The 21,173-nt window shown below is 54.2% G+C and overlaps 2 protein-coding genes across 8 annotated transcripts in view; one reads left to right on the top strand and one right to left on the bottom strand.

Annotated features, from left to right (window-relative positions):
* SUPT6H (SPT6 homolog, histone chaperone and transcription elongation factor) overlaps window positions 1–9,822 on the top strand; it is a 41,916-nt gene extending 32,094 nt beyond the window's left edge. The window contains exons 28-37 of one of the 2 annotated variants that reach the window (XM_032163189.2): window positions 457–597; window positions 2,112–2,307; window positions 3,605–3,843; window positions 4,401–4,514; window positions 4,687–4,811; window positions 6,624–6,736; window positions 7,016–7,093; window positions 7,189–7,355; window positions 8,090–8,277; window positions 8,588–9,822. In XM_032163189.2, the coding sequence (XP_032019080.1) occupies window positions 457–597; window positions 2,112–2,307; window positions 3,605–3,843; window positions 4,401–4,514; window positions 4,687–4,811; window positions 6,624–6,736; window positions 7,016–7,093; window positions 7,189–7,355; window positions 8,090–8,277; window positions 8,588–8,774 (1,548 nt within the window). In that variant the 3' untranslated portion in view covers window positions 8,775–9,822. Of the gene's footprint in view, window positions 1–456; window positions 598–2,111; window positions 2,308–3,604; window positions 3,844–4,400; window positions 4,515–4,686; window positions 4,812–5,068; window positions 6,592–6,623; window positions 6,737–7,015; window positions 7,094–7,188; window positions 7,356–8,089; window positions 8,278–8,587 lie in introns of those variants that run through there. The other variant, XM_032163191.2, reaches the window with a different exon arrangement.
* An 836-nt stretch (window positions 9,823–10,658) lies between these two features.
* PROCA1 (protein interacting with cyclin A1) lies at window positions 10,659–19,112 on the bottom strand. 6 transcript variants are annotated; one of them, XM_032163188.2, is made up of 5 exons: window positions 18,793–19,112; window positions 13,833–13,916; window positions 11,860–11,995; window positions 11,456–11,584; window positions 10,659–11,361 (listed from the first exon to the last, which is right to left on the bottom strand). In XM_032163188.2, the coding sequence occupies exons 1-5, from the start codon at window positions 18,881–18,883 to the stop codon at window positions 10,701–10,703; spliced, it is 1,101 nt and encodes a 366-aa protein (XP_032019079.1). In that variant the 5' UTR covers window positions 18,884–19,112; the 3' UTR covers window positions 10,659–10,700. The 6 variants fall into 6 exon arrangements, with proteins under 6 accessions (XP_032019079.1, XP_058301739.1, XP_058301741.1 ...); XM_058445756.1 differs by having other exon boundaries at window positions 11,465–11,584; window positions 18,793–19,020; XM_058445758.1 differs by lacking the exon at window positions 18,793–19,112 and adding an exon at window positions 18,121–18,540.
* Between the last annotated feature and the right edge of the window lie 2,061 nt (window positions 19,113–21,173).

The raw sequence follows: 21,173 nt of genomic DNA, 5'->3' as shown, positions 1-21,173 counted from the left end.
CCTGAGGTCAGGAGTTCGAGAGCAGCCTGGCCAACATGGTGAAACCCCGTCTCTACTAAAAATACAAAAATCCACCCTGTGTGGTGATGCATGCCTGTAATCCCACCTACTCAGGAGGCTGAGGCACGAGAATCGGCTTGAACCCGGGAGGCGGAGGTTGCAGTGAGCCGAGATTGCGCCACTGCACTCCAGCCTGGACAACAGAGCAAGACTCCATCTCGAAAAAAAAGAAAACAGATTCGTCTGATGGCCAGTGGTGCCAGGCATCAGCTATGAGACAAGGGACTTTGTAGATGTTCAAATTCTGTCTTGGCAGATGACTAAGTCATTGTGTTTTCAGATCATGGTGCAAGGTGTCAATGGTAAAAGAAATTACAACACCTCTGGGAGCTCTTTTCTGAATGAGTGATCTCCAGAATCTTGATAATCAAGCTCCTCTCCTCATGCCCTCTTCAGGTGTGGAACCACTTTGACAGCGGTTCATGCCCAGGCCAGGCCATCGGTGTCAAAACACGGCTAGACAATGGTGTCACCGGCTTCATCCCCACCAAATTCCTCAGTGACAAAGTGGTAAAGCGGCCGGAAGAACGAGTGAAGGTAGAGGACTGACTGTCCTAAGGTTGTAGTGCAATTTTCAGCTGCCCAGATCAGGCTCTCTAACTTTGGGCTGTCCCCACCAGAAATTAGGCTCTGTTCCCAGTGGCTGCTGGTGGGAAGTGTTTCAGGGAAGATTTATAACTAGTTGAAAGAAGCTAGGGTCAGAACCATTTGAATGAGTAGCAGCTTTTGTTCACTGCCTTTGTGAAATTTCAGCAAGTTCCCAGTCCTTTGGGAGAGGGCTCTTCCTGTGTGGGAAGCTGCAGTTCAGTCCAGAGGGCAGGGCCCAGCATTACATGCTGTGAAACAGAAAGGCTCTGCCTGTGCTCCCAAGACCAGGCATCAGTGCTTTAGAGGATGGGAAATAATGCATGGCACAGCTCCTGTGCACAGGGAGCCTCTGGATCCTCTAGGCAGAACCAGATGACACAGAAGGAACCTTGAGATGGTGTCTGTGGATGGGGAGGAAATCTCTAGGCTCCATTTCTGTTCTGTTATTTTCCGGCCATATATCATGCACCCACCAGATACCAGCACTGACATCGACATATGTTGTCTCTAGTCTCACATGCTGTTGGAAATGGAAATATTGTCTTTTGTCAGAGAAATTCAACTTTTTTCAGAATCACCCAGTTAGTGACATAGCTGATACCAGCTCTGCCAAATTCACTGGTTCTGAGTGTTGTGAACCCCTGAGAACTATGACTTAGGAGGGCTGGGGAAAGATAGTTCTAATAAGTGAAGCTGGGGAGATTTTTCACAAGGAGAAGAGTGATGCAGAGTGACTGGCTTTTGTCACTACTTAGACAGAAGGGCTCATATCAAGGGTAAGATACAGAAAACAGCTATTACTTTGCTTCCCCTTCAAAAAGGGAAGTCAGGCCAGGCATGGCAGCTCACACCTGTAATCCCAGCACTTCGGGAGGCCAAGGTGGGTGGATCATTACTTGAAGTCAGGAGTTTGAGACCAGCCTGGCCAACTTGGTGAAACCCTGTCTCTACAGAAAATACAAAAATTAGCCGGGTGTGGTGGCACATGCCTGTAATCCCAGCTACTCGGGAGGCTAAGACAGGAGAATTGCTTGAACCCTGTGGGTGGAGGTTGCAGTGAGCCAAGATCACGCCACTGCACTCTAGTCTGGGCGACGAGTAAGACTGTCTCAAAAAAAAAAAAGGATCGGGGGTCGGGGGAGTCAATCTTTGATGGCACCTTGGGAGCAGTAACTAGGCAACTTCATGGGAGAAGAGAAGAGTGCCAGGGACAGGGTAGATCCAGCAGGCTCCAGCTGGTTTTCCTGCCCAGAGTGGAGGCATCAGTGCAGGGCTTGGCCTGCAGTCTACAGACAAGATTCCACCCCAAACTCCCAGTCTGCCATTCAGCAGCTGGCTGGCTTTGGGCAAGTCACTTTACACCTTACACCTTTCTGGCTGGACTTTGGTTTTCTCATGTGTGAAATAGGGCATCGGGCTAGATCATCTTTGTCCCTTCCAGCTCAAATGTTCTGTGGATCTAGGTGGGAATGACTGTTCACTGCCGCATCATGAAGATTGACATTGAGAAGTTCAGTGCAGACCTGACCTGCCGCACCTCAGACCTCATGGACAGGAACAATGAGTGGAAGCTGCCCAAAGACACCTACTATGACTTTGATGCTGAAGCTGCAGACCACAAGCAGGAGGAGGACATGAAGCGGAAGCAGCAGCGGACCAGTGAGTGTGCCTCCCACCATCTCTGTGCACCCTGAATCTTGGCAGTTCTCCCAGTGCAGGATTCAGGCCACAGGATGCACATGTGTCAGTCTCCCAGTGGAAGTGGGGACTCAGCTTTGAGGTGCTGAGGCCTGGAGATGTCATGAAAAAGTCATAGGTAGGGCTGGAACCCAGAATCTCTTGGGTCACATTTTCTTTGCTAATGCCTTGTGACTCTTAAAGCCTCATTCTTTCAGTGTCCTAGGAGCCCAGGTGAACATGTCCTTCATATCAGCTAATCCAAGCCCAGAGAAGGTGAAAGAGTCTCAGAATCCCATAGTGCGTCAGAAATTAAGCCCAAACAGGGTGGCTCATGGCTGTAGCCCTGCACTTTGGGAGGCCAAGGCAGGAGGAGCACTTGAGCCCAGGAGTTCAAGACCAGCCTGGGCAACTTAGTAAGACCCCATCTCTACAAAAAAATTTAGAAATTAGCCAGGAGCCAGGTACGGTGGCTCATGCCTATAATCCCAGCACTTCAGAGGCTGAGGTAGGTGGATCACTTGAGGTCAGGAGTTCAAGACCAGCCTGGCCAAAATGGTGAACCCCTATCTCTACCAAACATACAAAACCTACCCAGGTGTGGTGGTGGGCGCCTGTAATCCCAGCTACTGAGGCAGGAGAATTGCTTGAACCCAGGAGTAAGAAGTTGCAGTGAGCCAAAATTGCACCACTATAGTATAGCGTGGGTGACAGAGTGAGATTCTGTCTCAAAAAAAAAAAAAAAAATGGCCAGGTGCGATGGCTCACGCCTGTAATCCTAGCACTTTGGGAGGCTGAGGCAGGCGGGTCACTTGAGGTCAGGAGTTCAAGACGAGCCTGGCCAAAACGGTGAAACCCCGTCTCTTCTAAAAATACAAAAACTAGCCAGGCGTGGTGGTGGGCGCCTGTAATCCCAGCTACTGAGGCAGGAGAATTGCTTGAACCTAGGAGGGAGAAGTTGCAGTGAGCCAAAATTGCGCCACTGCGCTACAACGTGGGTGACAGAATGAGACTCTGTCTCAAAAAAAAAAAAAAAAAAAAGCCAGGCATGGTGATGTGCACCGGTATTCTCAGCTATTTTAGCGGCTAAGACAGGAGGATCGCTTGAGCCCAGGAGGTCGACACTACAGTGAGCCGTGATTGTGCCACTGGCACTCCAGCCCAGATGACAGAGCACCCCAACTCAATAAATAAATAAGAAATGAAGGCCTGGTTTGTCCTGTTGCTGCCAGCTCCTAGCCCCATCACCCAGTCTGTACTGCTTTTCTGCCCTCTTCAGCATACATCAAGAGAGTGATCGCACACCCATCCTTCCATAATATCAATTTCAAGCAAGCAGAAAAGATGATGGAGACCATGGACCAGGGTGATGTGATTATCCGACCAAGCAGCAAGGGCGAGAACCACCTGACAGTGACCTGGAAAGTCAGTGATGGCATCTACCAGCATGTGGATGTGCGGGAGGAGGGCAAGGAAAATGCCTTCAGCCTGGGAGCTACTCTGTGGATCAACAGTGAGGTGAGAGCCAGTGCCTTCCCGCCTCCCATCCCACTCCTGCTTCCAGAAAGGCGCCCTTCAGGGTGCCTTCACCTGACATTAGTAACTCAGGTCATAGGTATTTTAGCTGTGCACAGCAACAAAACGGGAGGTAGTTTGAGGATTGAGTCATTTGATATCAATTTTGTTTATTTTGTCCCCTCCTTCCCTGTCCTCCAAATGTTAAAATAGTCTACCTAGAGAAAGCCAGTGGAGGAAGAGGAGAAAATACACATCTGTAGCACACACATATATCAAGTTTCTCTTTTCTGTTTTCAGTGAAGAGAAATCTGGTGAATTTTCCTGTTGTTCCCAAGCACTAGGGGAGAATCAAAGCCAGGATTTAAAGGACTTTATGCCCTGTGAGCTAATATATCTGGACATGACACAGATGGATAAACTAAGGGGACTTTGCTATGGAGTGAGGCTTCAGCAATACTGAGAAGCCCATCCCCTCCCATGGTTTCTCTTCTGGATGGATTTGATCAAGAGTCTCAGCTCTGGATATGACACATGGGGCCTTTACCTTCTTCCCACAGGAATTCGAAGATTTGGATGAGATTGTTGCTCGCTATGTCCAGCCCATGGCATCCTTCGCCCGGGACCTTCTGAATCACAAGTATTATCAGGACTGCAGCGGTGGGGACCGCAAGGTAAGCCCAGGGCCCTCTGAGGAATGACACTTGCCAATCACTTAAGGATGTACGCTTTCCCTTCAGTATAGGGGACACTCAGGCGGTGAAGGAAGTGTACATCATGCGTGCACCAGACGTTGTGTACCAAGCATGCTGCTATCCCAACCTCTCCCCCTCATTCTACCCCCAGAAATTAGAGGAGCTGCTCATCAAAACTAAGAAGGAGAAGCCCACCTTCATCCCTTATTTCATCTGTGCCTGCAAGGAACTGCCCGGCAAGTTCCTACTGGGATACCAGCCCCGGGGTAAACCCAGGTGAGCACTAGTGCTGAGAAGGTGCTGCCACTGGGGTTCATAGGCAGGCTAGAAGAGAGGGAGAGGCCCAGAGCAGTGCCCTCTCTGGCTCTGCTGGACTGCCTTTCTCCTCTCATCTGTTTAGAACAGAGGTGGAGGTTGGAGGTGGGAAAAGAGGGTGATGATTTCGAGGCAAAAAGGCAAAGATTCACATAAGAAGGGCACTTTCTTTAACACCGTAAGAAAGGAGTTCCCTTCACCTCCTCTCCCTCCCACAGAGTGACAGGAGTCACCAGACACTCTTCACCTGATTGCAGAAACTGGGGGCCAGTACACTGGTCTCTCCTGTCCACCGCCTGCCTCACCCTCACCAGGGCTTGCACACAGTGGCTCACTGTTGCTGTAATGTGCTCACTCCGCCCGCACTGAAGCGGTGGTCAGGAGAGCCTGTCTCCTGTTCTGCTCTGTCTCCTGCTCTGCCTGCTTCTGTGTGACTGACAGGCTGGCCTTCCTGAGGTATTCCTTTATCTGAGTCCCTCTAGCGCTTACCCTGAACCTAGAGGACAAAGTCCAGTTTCCTTAGACTGGAGTCTTTGTGTCTGTGATACAGACTGGTTTGTCCTGTTGCTGCCAGCTCCTAGCCCCATCACCCAGTCTGTGCTTTTCTGCGCTCTTCAGCATACATCAAGAGAGTGATCATAGAGATTGTCTTCTCTGCCTAAGCCCTGCCCCCATCCTTCCATTGGCCTTTGGCCAGGGTCATGTGCACTTCTGCTTTTATCCCTGTACTGGCTTTACCTGATACATAGCTCAGGCTGCATTAGTAGGGGCTCAGTGGCCAGATGACAGGAAGCCCTAGACTCTGGACCGTGTGCCATCTTGGGCACATCTGGAATATTGTACTCATTTCTTGAGAAGCCTGTTGACTCACCAGTGTGCTTCCAGAGGCCAGCAGCCAGGGCTAAGTGGGGCTGGAAACTGTGTCCTATGAGGAACAGTTGAGCAAACTGCGGGGGGAGGGGCCTCTAACCAGGACCAGGTGCAGCATGATAGCTTCTGGGGGAAAGGAGCTGACTCTCCTTGTGTGGCAGAATTAACACTTATGGAAGAATTAGGAGGCAGGTATCAGCCTAATACAAATGAGAACTGTGTACTATGTAGCATTATCTGGTTACCATTGATAGCTGGCCTTTATTGAGCACAACCCAGCTTTAGGCATTGTGGAACGTGCTCTGTGCATTCTCATTTATCCTCACACCCACCCCATAGGCTTAAGTGTTGGACAAATGAAGCAGAGATTCAAGTTTAGTAACTTGGTGCAGTGTGTCATATGTGGTGAATGGCAGAGCTAAAACTAGAACTAGAACTGGAACTAACCCAGAGCCCCTCTTAACTACTGTCTGCTACTCTCGGAAGTGTTGAACAAGGGCAGACTACCACCTTCCACAGCCACTGCAGAAAGATGCCTGCTTTAGGGGAGTTGCGATTTGCTGCTCTGGGAGGCCCCTTCCAACACTGGCACTATGGGACCTCGGTCTCACTTCACCGGCAGTATCCTGCCTTCATACTGCAGCCCAGTATGGTAGCACAGCCTCCAGCAAGCCTTCCTCCGGCAGCCCATATGCAGCACACAGGGAGCCACTGACTCCTTGGCCTTGACTGTATTTTGCTGTGTGCTGCTCACCTCCCTTCACAGGCCTGGGGACTAGCTGTGTCATCTCTCCTTTCCCCTAGCACCCAGAATGGCTACTTCACATGGTGGGCATCTGTTCTGGTCGCTCTCGTGGTGGGTCCCAAGTGGTTTCTGATGCATGTTTCCTTCTAAAATCCCAGGATAGAATATGTAACGGTGACTCCAGAGGGATTCCGGTACCGGGGCCAGATCTTCCCAACCGTGAATGGACTGTTTAGATGGTTTAAGGATCACTACCAGGATCCTGTACCAGGTGAGTTCTGCTCTTCCTGACTTCAGGAATGTGGCTGGAGGAACACCTAGGACCTGATTCAGAGTAGTGCCAGCCTAGGGGACCAGGTGAGGAGTAGGCTGTCACTGCAGCTGTCTTACTCCTCCCACAGCCTCCCAGCATCAGGAAAGTTCTCCATCCACTGTGCCTTTGCAGCTTCCCTTCCTCCCTCCACCTACTTCAGTGCCCCTTCCACCCCCTGAATTGGAAAACCAAAAATAGGTTTCTGGAGGGATGTAACTAAATAACCACTTCCTGCAGGCATCACCCCTAGCAGCAGCAGCAGGACCCGGACACCTGCCTCTATCAATGCTACCCCAGCCAACATCAACCTTGCAGGTGAGGAGCTTGAGCCTGGGACTGGAGGTGGGAAGGATGGAGCTAAAGGGACTTTCACCTCTAACATGCCCCTCCCCGCCCCTGTGTGCTTACAGATCTGACACGGGCTGTGAATGCCCTGCCTCAGAACATGACTTCACAGATGTTCAGTGCCATTGCTGCGGTGACAGGCCAAGGACAGAACCCTAATGCCACCCCAGCCCAGTGGGCCTCCAGCCAGTATGGCTATGGCGGCAGTGGAGGCGGCAGCAGTGCTTACCACGTATGTGGCTTGGGGAGGAGGCTCCCTGTGCAGGGTGGGGCCCATAGACTGCCCTCTTGCATTGCCCACAGGGGGCTTCACATGCACAGATGGGGCTGCCATGGCCTTGGTAACTGTCTCCAACAGATATTCCTTGTCCTCAGGCCCATTTGAAGGGGAAGAGGGTAAGAGAGGGCATAACCTTTCCATGGGCCTTTGCGATCTTTGGAACCCACAAGCCACTAGAAAGTTGACATGGTCAGGACCAGTGGGCACCACTGTGTGCTTGGTGCCGACCTGCAGGCTTCCCACTGCTGTTCAGAAGCACATACTCAGTGGAGGATCATCTGGAAAGCTTTGCTGAGCCCACCCTTGCACTTATCCAGAATTCACAGCAAGGCCAAACAAGCCCCACACCCATCCCTATTTTTTTTTTTTTTTTTTTTTTGAGACAGAGTCTCGCTCTGTCGCCCAGGCTGGAGTGCAGTGGCGCGATCTCGGCTCACTGCAAGCTCCGCATCCCGGGTTCACGCCATTCTCCTGCCTCAGCCTCTCCGAGTAGCTGGGACTACAGGCGCCCGCCACCACGCCCGGCTAATTTTTTGTATTTTTAGTAGAGACGGAGTTTCACTGTGGTCTCGATCTCCTGACCTCGTGATCCGCCCGCCTCGGCCTCCCAAAGTGCTGGGATTACAAGCGTGAGCCACCGCGCCCGGCCCTCACCCATCCCTATTTAACTGTTCATGCCTCTCCAGGTATTCCCAACGCCAGCCCAGCAGCCAGTGGCCACACCACTAATGACCCCTAGCTACTCCTACACGACCCCAAGCCAGCCCATCACCACCCCTCAGTACCACCAGCTCCAGGCCAGCACTACCCCGCAGTCGGCCCAGGCCCAGCCCCAGCCCTCCTCCAGCTCCCGGCAACGGCAGCAGCAGCCAAAGTAAGTATCTGGATGGTGGCACAGTGCAGGTCAGTGATAGGGGCAGGTGTTGTCAAGAGGCCGAAAGGCTTAGCATAGGCAGGTGCTCTGGATCCTCTGAGGGCCCTGACCACATGGTATGCCAGGAACACTAGTTTCTGGGTGAAGACAGAAGAGGGCAGTGTGGCAGCCAGTTGCTGCTGTATCTGCCTCATCCCAGCAGAGGGGCTGCTGCCCATAGGTATGAGGTTCCTTTCTGCAAGGGTACAGTGATGGGTGGGAAGACTTCCTTTTAGCAAAGTCCCAATCTCAATTTTTCTTCCCCTCCCAGGTCCAACAGCCATGCAGCCATCGACTGGGGGAAAATGGCGGAGCAGTGGCTGCAGGAAAAGGAGGCAGAACGGCGGAAACAGAAGCAGCGGCTGACACCTCGGCCCTCCCCCAGTCCCATGATCGAAAGCACCCCCATGTCCATTGCTGGCGATGCCACCCCACTCCTGGACGAGATGGATCGGTAGGGGGCCTGCTCCTCGGACTCTGGTTACCTCTGAGGCTGGGAAAGGCCTGGCCGCCCACTGCCTCCCTCCCTGCCCCTCCTTTTCTGTCCATAAAGTGGCGTGAAGTGACGTTCTCTTTGGTGGTCAACCTGGATGGGTGACAGGCTGGATGGCCTTGTGAACTTGAGCTCAGTGTATGGTAGGCAACAATTCTCCCACTCCAGACCCTCACCGACCACCTGTCCTGGGACCAGGCTGGGAGGGGAGTGTGGCAGGGAGGAGGAAGAGGAAGGTGAGAATGAGTAGAACGGTTTTGTATTCTACTCCCTACAAGCCATTTTGAACTTCTGCCCTCACCGGACTCTGGGCTGTGACTGGGGCACCAAACTCAGCACATGAGTCTCCCCTAGCTCTCGTGGGGAGAGGGATGCTATTTATTCAGTTTGGGGCAGGAGGGAGAGGAGGGAAAGTATTTCTGACCCTGATGCCAACAGCCGGGTGGCTGTCCAAGCAGGATTGCAGGGGACACAGGGAAGCACTGCCCAGCCCCTGCCTGGCTGCCCTTTTCCCCCCTGCTGCTGCCACCGCTTCCTGCCTGTCATTTGAATAAAGTGTTTCTATTGAGCTCTTGCCAAAGCCTCTCTCTCCAACTCTCCAGCTCTTTGAGGGGTGGCTTTCAAAGCAGTGTTTGGAGCTCCAAGGACTCCCCTGACTCCTTCTGATCCATCAGAGGCAAAGATTCATAGACTAGAGGCAGCTTCTGCATCAGACTGCCTGGGGCACATCCCTGCTCTGCTTCCCAGCCGGGTGACCCTGTGCCAGTTCCTGCTGGCTTACAGCTGGCTTTCTTACCTGTAACATGGAGATAGTGATACCTGCCTCATCAGCTGCTGTGAGGACCAAGGCAGCGTGTGCAAGCTCCTTGGCCCAACACCTGGTACCTCGCAAATGTTACCCAGTATTATTACACCCACTCACTCACCCACAGCACAGCTGCCCCATCCGCCCATGCCTGCTGGTCTTCTCTGGCATCCTGGAGAAAGGCCACAAGTAAATCTGGATTTCTCAACTTGAGCCTCTGCCGTTCATCTCTTCCCTTTTCCCAACTGGGCCTTGGTCTCTGGCAAGCTGTCAGCAGTAAGGTGTTCCTGCTCCAGGATGGGGCCCTGCTCACCTGCTCCCCTCCAACACACTGGCCCTGGCCCTTTGTCCCTGCCCCACTGCATTTTTTGTTCTGAACTCCTGCCATCCCTGTGTCTGCACAAGGGCTTCGTCTCACAACTCTGTGAGTCCATGCTGGGAGAGTGGGGCTTCTGGCTCCCTTTCTTTTGCTTGGGGCTCAGCAGAGAAGTCAGAAAAGGCCACTGCTGCCCAGACGTGGCACACTCCCTCCCCTTGTTTTTCTTCATCAAGATCTGGGGGAAGGGGCCAGCTCTGCCAGGAACTCAAGTCAGCTCCCTTCAGCACAAAAGGGCTACAAGGGAGGAGCTAGACCACCAGCTGGGAAGGTCAGTCTCTGGTAGTACCACGAGCACCTTCTGCAGAGCCACTTAGAGGAGGGAAAGGCCAGGCACAGGGGCACAGAGTGGGTTAAAAAGTTCTGTTTATTGGGGGTATCACTGCAGACAGTACTGCCTGTCCCAGAAGTGGATTTCACACAGACTGGTCTCTCCTAGCAGAGAGGGGAAGCCCTCCTTCCCACCCCAGATGCACTCTTCCACCTTGTCCTAGCAGGTAGGAAGAAATAGGGCTGTGCCCCTTCCTTTCCCTCCCACCTGCCTTCCCATGGGCTTCCTTTGTGAAAGCTGGATTGCCTTTGAGAAACCCCTGCAGCCCTGAGCCCACCCCTTGCCCTGCAAGAAACAGCCAAGTTGGAGGGAGAGAACAGCAGCAGAGGGCCAGCCACAGGCTCGAGGGCATTTATTCTGCACCCCGACCACCATGGCCTCAACTGAGGTTGGGGTTTGATCCTGGGGGAGATTTTCTCTTGTTTACCTTCCTGGCTTGTGAGTGCTTTGCCCCTGTCTTTTTGGCCTGGACTGTGTTCTTCTCTCTCTTCCTGGGCGATGATGATTCCACAATATCCTGGCTGGACAGTTCTCCCTGCCCCCAGCCATTGTAACTGTCCTCGCTCTCCAGCTCTTCCCGGCTTTCTGGGCTGGACTCGGACATCCTGGCCAGCTGTCTTGGACTTAATGATCGGCTCGCGTCTGGCGGGGAAGGCTCCGATTTAAGCGGGCTTTTCTTCTTAGTCAACTGGCCTTTCTTGGCTTTTTTCTTCAGCTTTGCCTTCTCATCCATCTCCTCCTCCTTGTCTTTCTCTTTTTCCTTTTTCTTCTTTACCTTCTTGATCACCTTGCTGCCTTGACCCCTCCCTGTGGGGCTCTCAGAGCGCCAGATGGTGATGGGCGCTGCAGAGTCAGGGGTACCAGTGGCCATGCTGGTACCTAGGTCGGGGGAGGCAGTGGCGGGCCCCACCTGCGTTGGGATGGGGGGCTTGCTTTCCTCCTTCTCCTCTTCCTCTTCTTCATTTAGATCATCTGCCCCACACTCATGGTAGAGGGGATGGTGGACCACTGCCACAGAGACAGGTCTGTAGCTTTTGCACCTGGGAGGAGGGACGACGGGGGAAGTTTGACAGAGAGTAGGGGGCAGTGCCCTGTAGAGGCCTCTTCCCCATCAGCCCACCGGGGCTCACTCACCAGCCATACCAGAATCGATCCACATGCTCCTCCTCCGGTGTGAGCTCAAAGCAGGGGGACTCGATGACATGGGAGCAGGTTGGGCCCGCGCCCCGGGAGCTGCTGCTATCCTCTGAACAGTCCTTCAGCCTGCCACACATGGGACTCTCAGCCTGGCTCCCATCACTCCCCCAGGGACCCAGAGCCAGAAGCCTAAGGGACAGTGGGCTTCCGCTGGGCCTGTCTCAGGCCGCCAACAGACCTCCTCCCCATTTCTCTTAGAGCAGAGCAAGGTGTGCAGAGCTGGGACTGGGCTGGCAGCACCAATTCAAAGCTGAAGAGGCAAACCAAAGGTTGAAGGGGAGACCACAATGAAAGTTCGGACCTGGCTCTGCCATGGGTCCCCCAAGGGGGTGGGCCCTCACCTAGAATTACAGTTGCAGTGGTTGACAGAGTGTAGGTGCAGGCTGTGGCGGACACAGTCAGAGGCGAAAGGGTAGATGATGTGCCCAGTGCACTGCTTGTGTTTCCAGCAGCACTTGTCAGGCTCCTTGCAGTCACCTGAGGGGGCAGGGGTCTGGGTCATCAGCAGCAGCCGCAGACCTCTGGGTCTTCCCACAGCTCAAGCTAAAACCTCACCAAATTCACCTGCCACCACCAGCTGTCCACCCCAAGAAGTGTTTCTGCTTCAGTAGTAGTAACTTGGCCCCAGAGTAACCCCATGTCCCAGCAAAATGTCTGGTTCCATGTCTGATACACAGGAGACCCTTACCAAGCCCCCTGCAGTCCTGTGATTCCCTGTTACTTCTGTCCTCTCCCTCCAGTGGGAGGCCTCCACCAGCTCCTGCCTGCCCCTCCCCCAGCTGCCCACAATGAGTGGTGGCCTTGCTGCACAAGGCGCCTGGTAGGAGAAGGCCCTCCTGCTGTGGCACCCCAGAGCCCCAGGAGCAGCAGAGCCGCAGCATCCTCAGTTCCTACACCTGCCCTGGCCCGCGCTCATCTCTCACAGCCTGGCCAGGAGCTAAGGCCTGCATCATGCTCCTTAGCTTCTGACTCGTCCTTCCCTCGCCACTTCCCCCTCCTCCCTTCTCCTTCAAGCCCCCTTTTTTCTCCCGCCTGACACCTTTCTCACTCCCCTCCCTTCCCATGCCCCCCTCTTGATCCTTTCCCTGCTCTTCACTCAGCACCTTCCCACGCTCTCCCCAGTCCCTAGAGCCCCAGGCTTTCGAATGACCCACCCCCAGCCTAGGCACCCTTTTAGGCAGCACAGAGACCACATCCCCTTTCCCAGGGCACAGGAAGAAGCTGCTGGGGTAAGAATTTGGGGTCAGGGAAAAGCCCTGGAGAAAGGCCCCCACCTCTGTTGCTGAGCTCAATGCCAGTCCTGAAGACAGGAGAGTTTCCCCGGTCTACCACCACTGCCTCACCTCTGACCCTGCCTAAGGCCCGGCTGTCCCCTCAGGCTGCTATCTCAAAGGTAAGCCCATGAGGCGACTCTGCCTCTCACAGCCCAGAATCTCTCTCATCCGACAGAGGACAAGGGACCTTACCTCGGATTCCCCAGCACCCCTAGGGGAGGGAGGGAGCAGGCACTGGCCTGGGGTGCTGTGGCTGGCTTACCCTCAAACAGGCCGAGGATTGTGCCTTTGCCAGCCCCCACGAGGAGTGGAACTAGGGTGAGACCTCATACCGGCCACCAGCCAGGAATGAGCCCAGGCTGTGGGTGTGAGTCCAAGTGGCCTCACAGTGCAGCAGCTTGGCGTGAGGCTTACCCACATTTCTTCCTCCTTCCCTTCCCCACATGAGGCTGTGAAGTCCTGGGTCCTCACTACACCGCTGACCCATGGGTGATCTGTGTCTCTCTCCTCCCCTCTTGTACCCTTTATCCCCCGGGAAGATGAGGAAGGCATGGGTGTGTGACAGGACCCTGAAACTTCACCACCATCTCGGCCTTCCTCAGCACGGCTGAGCTGGGCCAAAGGGCAGCATAGTGGCAAAGTGCCCTGAACTTGTAGTCAGGCCTAAGCCCAAGTCGTGGGTCTGTCACTTACTAGCCGGGTGGCCTAGGGCAAATTTCTTTACTTCTCTGAGCCTTTAATTTCCTTATCCACAAAATGGGATGGTGGTCACACCAATTTTGCAGGGTTGTTGGGCAGACTCAATTCACATATGTCAAAGATACTTATGTGCCGTAAAGTTCTATACAAACGAATGGGGTGATTGCCGCCTTGAGAAAGGGGTCCCCTCTGGCATCTGTAGGGGATGGGTTGAGGATGGGGCAGCATCAGGACCACACTTCCCCTCCCTCCCTGCCTTAGGACCAAGCTTCCACCAGGTGTCAGCTTTCCCAGGTGAGGGGTGATGAGGACCCCCTGGGTCAAAGGTCTCCTGGACCCACCTTCAGAGAAGGTAGACACATCAGTGCTGGACGCCACACCAGCCAGCAGATGTCCTCTCTCCCAGCTGGGTAACCTGTTTACATCTGAGAGAGCACAGAGTGGCAGTGGTGGCAGCAGCCCCCTCCCTGTGCCATTTATTCACCAAACATACCCCGAGAAGCTCCATATGTCAGGCCCTCGCTGCATCCTGGAGATGCAGAGATTAAACAACAGTCCCTGCTCTTAAGGGGTTGCAGGGGGTGGGGCGGTGAGGGGAGGGGAGAGGGACACGACAGTAATGTGATGCAGATGCTGACAGGGAAATGGTAGCACAGGACAAGGGCCACCTACCAGGACTGGAAAGGAGGACTGGGGACTATGGAAGGCTTCTTGGAAGGAGCATCACTATAGTTAGAGTGATGAATAGGAGCCAGCCAGGGTCTAGGCAAGGAGGGACAGCTCCAGAAACTGTCCCAGGGGGTGTGGAGCCTGGACAGAGGATGACCCTAAGCAGACCTCCAACTGGGGTGGCAGCTTCCTCAGCCATTAGCAGCCACAAGACAGAGTCTGCCCCTTTGCCTTTCCTTCCCACAACTAGCTTTATCCCTTGAGGCACTGGACTTGAGGTCTGCTTAAGGAAGGGAAGCTGATTGCTTGGGGTCTTCAGCAAGCCTTCAGTGGCACTTGGTCATCCTCCTACAAGTCTCTGGTCAGCTCCTCCTCCTGTTTTCGACAGCACGGCAAGTACTCAAAATTTGTTAAATGAACAAAAGAATGAATGAATGACTTTAAGCACTTCCTGGAAACTCCTGCAACCACTGTTTCTCTCAGCAGATAATTTCACCACCATTATCTGTGGACAGTCCAACCCTCATCAACTTTGCTTGCCTGGGAAAAGGGTGTCCCTCCTTTCTCATGCCCAAAGCATCTATATTTTAGGTCCCAGCCAGAATTGACACCTTCTCCTTCTTTACTGGCTTCTTTTTCCCCCCTTTCAGGCTATAGACATCATAAAACAAAACACTCTGTCAGGCCGGGCGCGGTGGCTCACGCCTGTAATCCTAGCACTTTGGGAGGCCGAGGCGGGCGGATCATGAGGTCAGGAGATAAGAACATCCTGGCTAACACGGTGAAACCCCGTCTCTACTAAAAAAAATACAAAAAATCAGCCGGGCGTGGTGGCGGGCGCCAGTAGTCCCAGCTACTCTGGAGGCTGAGGCAGGAGAATGGCGTGAACCTGGGAGCCGGAGCTTGCAGTGAGCCGGGATGGCACCACTGCACTCCAGCCTGGGCGACAGAGCGAGACTTCTGGCTCAAAAAAAAAAACACTCTGTCAATCCTGTTTCTCCTACCACTGCATATCCCCCTTTCAATCCAAATTGATTAACTCATTCAGAGGACATATGTTGGGTGGCTTCACTCGGCACTAGAAAAGAGGCCCAGTCCCTACCTTCTGTGAGCTCAGTGTCTTCACCTCTTTCTTCTCTTCCAGCCACCTGCAACATAGCAGCCATCCGCCCCCCAATCTGAATAGCTTTGGCAAGGTCCACCAGCAGTTTCCCAGCAGCCAAATCCAGTGGGCTTCTTATCTCACTTGACCCCGTTTTTTGTTTTGTTTTGTTTTTTGTTTTTGTTTGTTTTGTTTTGAGATGGAGTCTCGCTCTGTCACCCAGGCTGGAGTGCAGTGGTGCGATCTCGGCTCACTGCACCCTCCGCCTCCCGGGTTCAAGCAATTCTCCTGCCTCAGCCTCCTGAGTAGCTGGGATTACAGGTGCGCGCCACCACAGCTGGCTAATTTTTGTATTTTTAGTAGAGACAGGGTTTCACCATGTTGGACAGGCTGGTCTCGAACTCCTGACCTTGTGATCTGCCCTCCTTGGCCTCCCAAAATATTGGGATTACAGGCGTGAGCCACTGCGCCCGGCCTCACTTGACCCTGTTGACCAATGAATCTCCTTCTTCTGCAAACTGTTCCTTAGGCTACCATGGCAGACCTCATCTTTCTCTTCCTTCTCTAACCAGCTCTTTAGTTCTTCCCTGTCTCCTTTGCTGTCTCCTCTGGTTTTGCTGTACGCCTTAAATTGGTGATTACAAGAGTTCTGACTTGGTCACCTCCTCAGAAGGCTCTACAAAAGCATGTCCTGGATAACTTCATCAACTTCCATGTTTTCAACATCCACCAATGAAATGACATAAATCTGTAATCCCATCATTTTGGGAGTCTGAGGCGGGAAGATCACAAGCCCAGGAGTTCGAGACCAGCCTGGGCAACATGGCAAAACCCCATCTCTACAAAAAATACAAAAATTAGCTGGCTTAGTGGTGCAGACCTGTAGTCCCAGCTACTCAGGAGGCTGAGGTGGGAGGATCACCTGAGCCCAGGGAGGTCGAGGCCGCAGCGAGCCATGATCGCGCCATTGCATTCCAGCCTGGGCAACAGAGTGAGACCCTGTCTCAACTAAAATATATGCCTTTGATTCTAAATCCCCACCACAGCCCCATTCTATGGATGAGAACACAGAGACTCAGAGAAGATAAGTAATTTGTCCAAAGATACATGTTAATAGACAGCAGAGGTAGGATTCAAACCCAGGTCTTCCTGGTTCCATAGCCTATGCTCTTTCAGCCCTGTCTACTTACTGTTGGCTGGGGACACACCCCTGTAAACAAAGGTCATTCTGTATGTGAAGCTCCACAGCCAAGCCTTTTTTTTTTTTTTTTTTTTTCAGATGGAGTCTCGCTCTGTTGTCCCAGCTGGAGTGCAGTGGCGGGATCTCGGCTCACTGCAAGTTCTGCCTCCCGGGTTCATGCCATTCTCCTGCCTCAGCCTCCAGAGGAGCTGGGACTACAGGCGCCCACCACCACGCCCGGCTAATTTTTTGTATTTTTAGTAGAGACGGGGTTTCACCATGTTAGCCAGGATGGTCTCGATCTCCTGACCTCGTGATCCGCCCTCCTCGGCCTCCCAAAGTGCTGGGATTACAGGCGTGAGCCACTGCGCCCGGCCCACAGCCAAGCCTTAAAACCACATTCTGCTTGAGTGAGCCGGCGAGGCAGAGGTTGCAGTGAGCTGAGAGCGCCACAGCACTCCAGCCTGGGCGACAGAGTGAGAATCTGTCTTATAAAATAAATCACGTTCAGCTCCATATGCAAAACCTGTCCTACCAGGCCGGGTCAGTGGCTCATGCCTATAATCCCAGAATTTTGAGAGGCCGAGGTGGGCGGATCACTTGAGGTCAGGAGTTTGAGACCAGCATGGCCAACATGGTGAAATCCCTTCTCTACTAAAAATCCAAAAATCGGCCAGGCGTGGTGGCACATACCTGTAGTCCCAGCTGCTCTGGAGGCCGAGGCACGAGAATCGCTTGAACCCCAGAGGTGTAGGTTGTAGTGAGCCGATATCGTGCTACTGCACTCCAGCGTGGGCAGCAGAGACAGCGGGAAGGACAGGTGTTTTTTTGAGGCACAGTCACCTTCCTACTGCACCTGCTTTTCAGCTCCAACACTACCAATTCCTCACCCTCTGGTTTTACTCAGTCTGGACTCCACAGCCTCCCTTATCCACCCTGGACCCTAAAGTCATGCCGCTGGGGCCTCAGCCAGGGTGAGGAACCAAAAACTCCTCTGCCTTGCTGTTTTAGGAGCCACCATGAAAGAGACACACGTGGCCAGGCGCGGTGGCTCACGCCTGTAATCCCAGCACTTTGGGAGGCCGAGGTGGGCGGATCCCGAGGTCAGGAGTTCAAGACCAGCCTGACCAACATGGTGAAATCCCGTCTCTACTAAAAATAAAAATAAAAAAATAAACAAAATAGCTGGGCGTGGTGGCGCGCGCCTGTAATCCCAGCTACTCAGGAGGCTGAGGCAGGAGAATTGTTTGAACCCGGGAGGTAGAGGTTGCAGTGAGCCGAGATTGCGCCACTGCACTCCAGCCTGGGCGACAGAGCGAGATTCCATCTCAAAAAAAAAAAAAAAAAGCATACATGCAGGGTCAGAGCCTGTTTCCTCTCCACTCACTAGCTCCCCCAGAGCTCGGACACCCATCAGCTCTGTTTGTGAAGGAGACGAGGGGAGGAGGGACAAAGGGGAAGACGAATTTAGTAACTCTCTTCAGAGCTGAGAAAAGCAATCTGCTCTTTAGTTCCAGAGGACAGGAGGAGAGCTCTGACCAGCAGCAGTCCAGAGTTCCTGCAGCAGGAGTGACTGACAACACACAATGAATGAGGAGGGTGAAAGAAAGTGGGAGGCTTACGGCGTCTTTCCCCGTGAGGCGTTAATCGGCGCACAGAGGCCTAACTCAAAACTCACAGGTTATGCTCATCTGTGCAGAATCCTCCCGTCCTGCGGGGCCGAGGAGCTCTCCTCGCCCTCGAGGCACTGGGGGTGGGCACCAGAGCAGCCGAAAGGAGTAGGGCGGGAAGGGAGGGAAGGAGAAGGGAGGGAAGAAACTAGCAGAGGAAGGAGGGAAGAGGAGGAAGCAAGGGAGGGGCAGTGCGCCCGCGTCTCCTTGGAAATGCCTCTCTGGCCTCGCCGCCGCGGAGGTAATTGTGATGCCACGCGTGGAACCCTCAGTCTCCTTGGTCCACCCTCAGGGTCAATGGAACCGCCCGCTCCCGCCCCGGCGTCCGGGTGGGCGCTGGTCCACGGGTTCCAGCCAAGGCCGGCGATTCAAGGGCAGCGGCCTGCACCCGGTGCCACCCAGTCCGATAGCCAAGAGTTCCAGCTCTGGCTGGAGCCAGACTTCCCGCCCAACCCGCGAGCGACCTAGCAGGGCCTCAGGACCCCAGTCCTCAATCATTGGCCTGCGGCTCGACGGGAGCCCGCCCCCGGCCCTAGCTCCGCCCCGGCCTAGCACTGGGCCCCGCCTCTCTCGTTGGTTTGCCCGCCTCCCTAGTCTGTTTGCCGGCCTCCCGCGTGCGCCGCTCGGGGTCTGCGAGCCGGGTCGCGCCCTCTGCCCAGCCCCTGCCCCGCCCCTCTTACCGCGGCACCTGCTCTCATCCCACGAGCGGGCCTTGGGCTCGGTCTTTTCCTTAGTCCATCTTTCAATTGTGAGCGTCGTCCTGACCCACATCGCTCTCCGCCCAGGTCTTCGTCTCTACAGGACTCTTGCGTGAAGTCCAACCCTGAGCCTCAGCCCGGCCGAGCCCTCGGCCCAGCCGTGGACTCCAGTCTCGGCTTCGCCCCCGCCTAGCCCCTAACACCACCTCATGCTGGCGCAGCCCCCGCCCGCCTCCCCAACCCGGCTCCAGGCTGCGTAGTCTTCCCAGCTGGGTCTCAGCGTCAGCCGCGTTGTTCATCCGGGGCCTCCCGGCGCCTCCCAGGCCCCTCTTTGTTCCCCCTGTAACCCTAGGATTTCCCCTTTATCTCAGACCTTAACCTTACAGGCCCAGCTCTCACCACCCATCTCTGGTTCCAGCTTGCAGTCCAAACCCCAGATTTTCACCCTGCCTCCAGATCGTAGCCCCAATTCTTAGTGTTACAAGAAGCCTTGCCCCCAGCCCCATTCTTAGCCCCGCCCCGGCCATTCTCTAAACCGCACACTCCCGTCCCGCTCCCCGCCCCGCCGACCCTTGGGAACCCAGCCGCAGCCCCGCTTCTGCCCGCCGGCGAGCGAGCGAACCCCATCTCTACAAAAAATACAAAAATTAGCTAGCTTAGTGGTGCGCACTTGTAGTCCCAGCTACTCGGGAGGCTGAGGTGGAAGGATCCCCTGAGCCCAGGGAGGTCCTGGCGTCGCCATTTCCACTCCACCGTCCGGGCTTCGAGGTCCCTGCAGCTCTGGTGGAGCCCGGGCTTCCCCTCTCTCCGCCCACAGGCCTCTCCCAAGGCCTAACTCCCGGCTGGGGACCTGATGTCGGCTCCCAGCCCCTGCGCCACCCCACAGCGTTCCCCGCCCCTGGCGCCCATGGGACACCCTATTCTAGAGACAATACTGCCCAATAGAGTCGTAAGCTTATCCTGATAGTCTGGAGAACAGGGCAGGCTGCATTCATAGGAACCTCATCCCAATGACACCCCTCACGCCCTCAGGTACAACATACACCCTCTGCGCATGCATATATCACACACACACAAAATATACTCACCACACACAGACTAATACAACATGCACACGGAACACAGAACTCCCACAACCGGTGCAGCACAAACACCACACCTGGACTGTGGTGCTGGCTTCACACACATCTGTTAACAGGCAAGGCAAGGGTGAGGAGCCTAGCGCTGCGAGGGAACAGAAATGTAAAAAATAATCACAGGAGAGTGTGAAAAGAAGTTATCGCCATATCGCCAACATTCCATGCACCACACCCCTCAACTTCTCTTGGCAGCAGCTTCCAAAGCCAGGATGAAGAGGAGGGGAAAGGATGGGGTCCACACCTTGTTTTTTCCGCCATCATCCAGGGGCTCTGCTGCTGCTGCTATTGCTCTGCCTGATCCCCACCTTCACTTTCCTCCAGACCCAAGTCCGGAGTGGGTAGGCTGCTGCCCAGACCCTCCTTCCTGTGGTAGCTCTAGAGAGTCCAGGAACTGCGAGGGAGGGGAAGCCAGGAGAAGCGAAGTCTGCAGAAAAACCAACCATCCTGGTGAGAGCGGAACCGGGAATGGAACAGAGCACTTGGCAACTGGAAGCCAGAATCTGCCTTCTAACTTGGACACCCCCTTAGCCTCCCAGGATGACACGAGGCCATAAGTCCTCCTTTGTTGACCCAGATGTCTGAGGTGCTTCCAGCTACTCTGGAACTCTGGGTTAGATGTCAACAGGGAGCCAGGGTCTTGGTCACCTTTCCCCATATAAAAGTTAATGGCATAAACAACCAAAAAAAAAAAAAAAAACAAAAAAAAGAAAATGGTTATAATAACTCCTTGAGTTCAAGCAATTCTCCTGCCTCATCCTCCCAAGTAGCTGGAACTACAGGCACGCACCACCACGCCTGGATAATTTTTGTATTTTATTTTATTTATTTTTTTTTTTTACCAGAGGGAGTCTCACTCTGTCACCCAGGCTGGAGTGCAGTGGCGCCATCTCAGCTCACTGCAAGCTCCGCCTCCCAGGTTCAGGCCATTCTCCTGCCTCAGCCTCCCAAGTAGCTGGAACTACAGGAACCAGCCACCACGCCTGGCTTATTTTTTGCATTTTTAGTAGAGACGAGGTTTCACCGTGTTAGCCTGGATGGTCTCGATCTCCTGACCTTGTGATCCGCCCGCCTCGGCCTCCCAAAGTGCTGGGATTACAGGCGTGAGCCACCGCGCCCGGCCTAATTTTTGTATTTTAATGGAGACGGGGGTTTCACCATGTTGGCCAGGCTGGTCTCGAACTCCTGAATTCAAGTGATCTGCCTGCCTTGGCCTCCCAAAGCGCT

This window comes from Hylobates moloch, unplaced genomic scaffold (genome assembly GCF_009828535.3).
Source record: "Hylobates moloch isolate HMO894 unplaced genomic scaffold, HMol_V3 SCAFFOLD_10, whole genome shotgun sequence".
NCBI classification, from domain to species: domain Eukaryota; kingdom Metazoa; phylum Chordata; class Mammalia; order Primates; family Hylobatidae; genus Hylobates; species Hylobates moloch.
This window is presented reverse-complemented; position numbering and strand designations above follow the sequence as displayed.

Excerpts from the sequence above, each read along its gene's own strand:
- PROCA1 (XM_032163188.2), bottom strand. The coding sequence starts at position 18,883 with ATGTGGGTCAGGACGACGCTCACAATTGAAAGATGGACTAAGGAAAAG. Across the intron at positions 11,585-11,859 it reads CACTGCAACTGTAATTCTAG|GCTGAAGGACTGTTCAGAGG; the intron begins GTGAGGGCCCAC and ends CATGTGTGGCAG. Across the intron at positions 11,362-11,455 it reads GATCGATTCTGGTATGGCTG|GTGCAAAAGCTACAGACCTG; the intron begins GTGAGTGAGCCC and ends CCCTCCTCCCAG.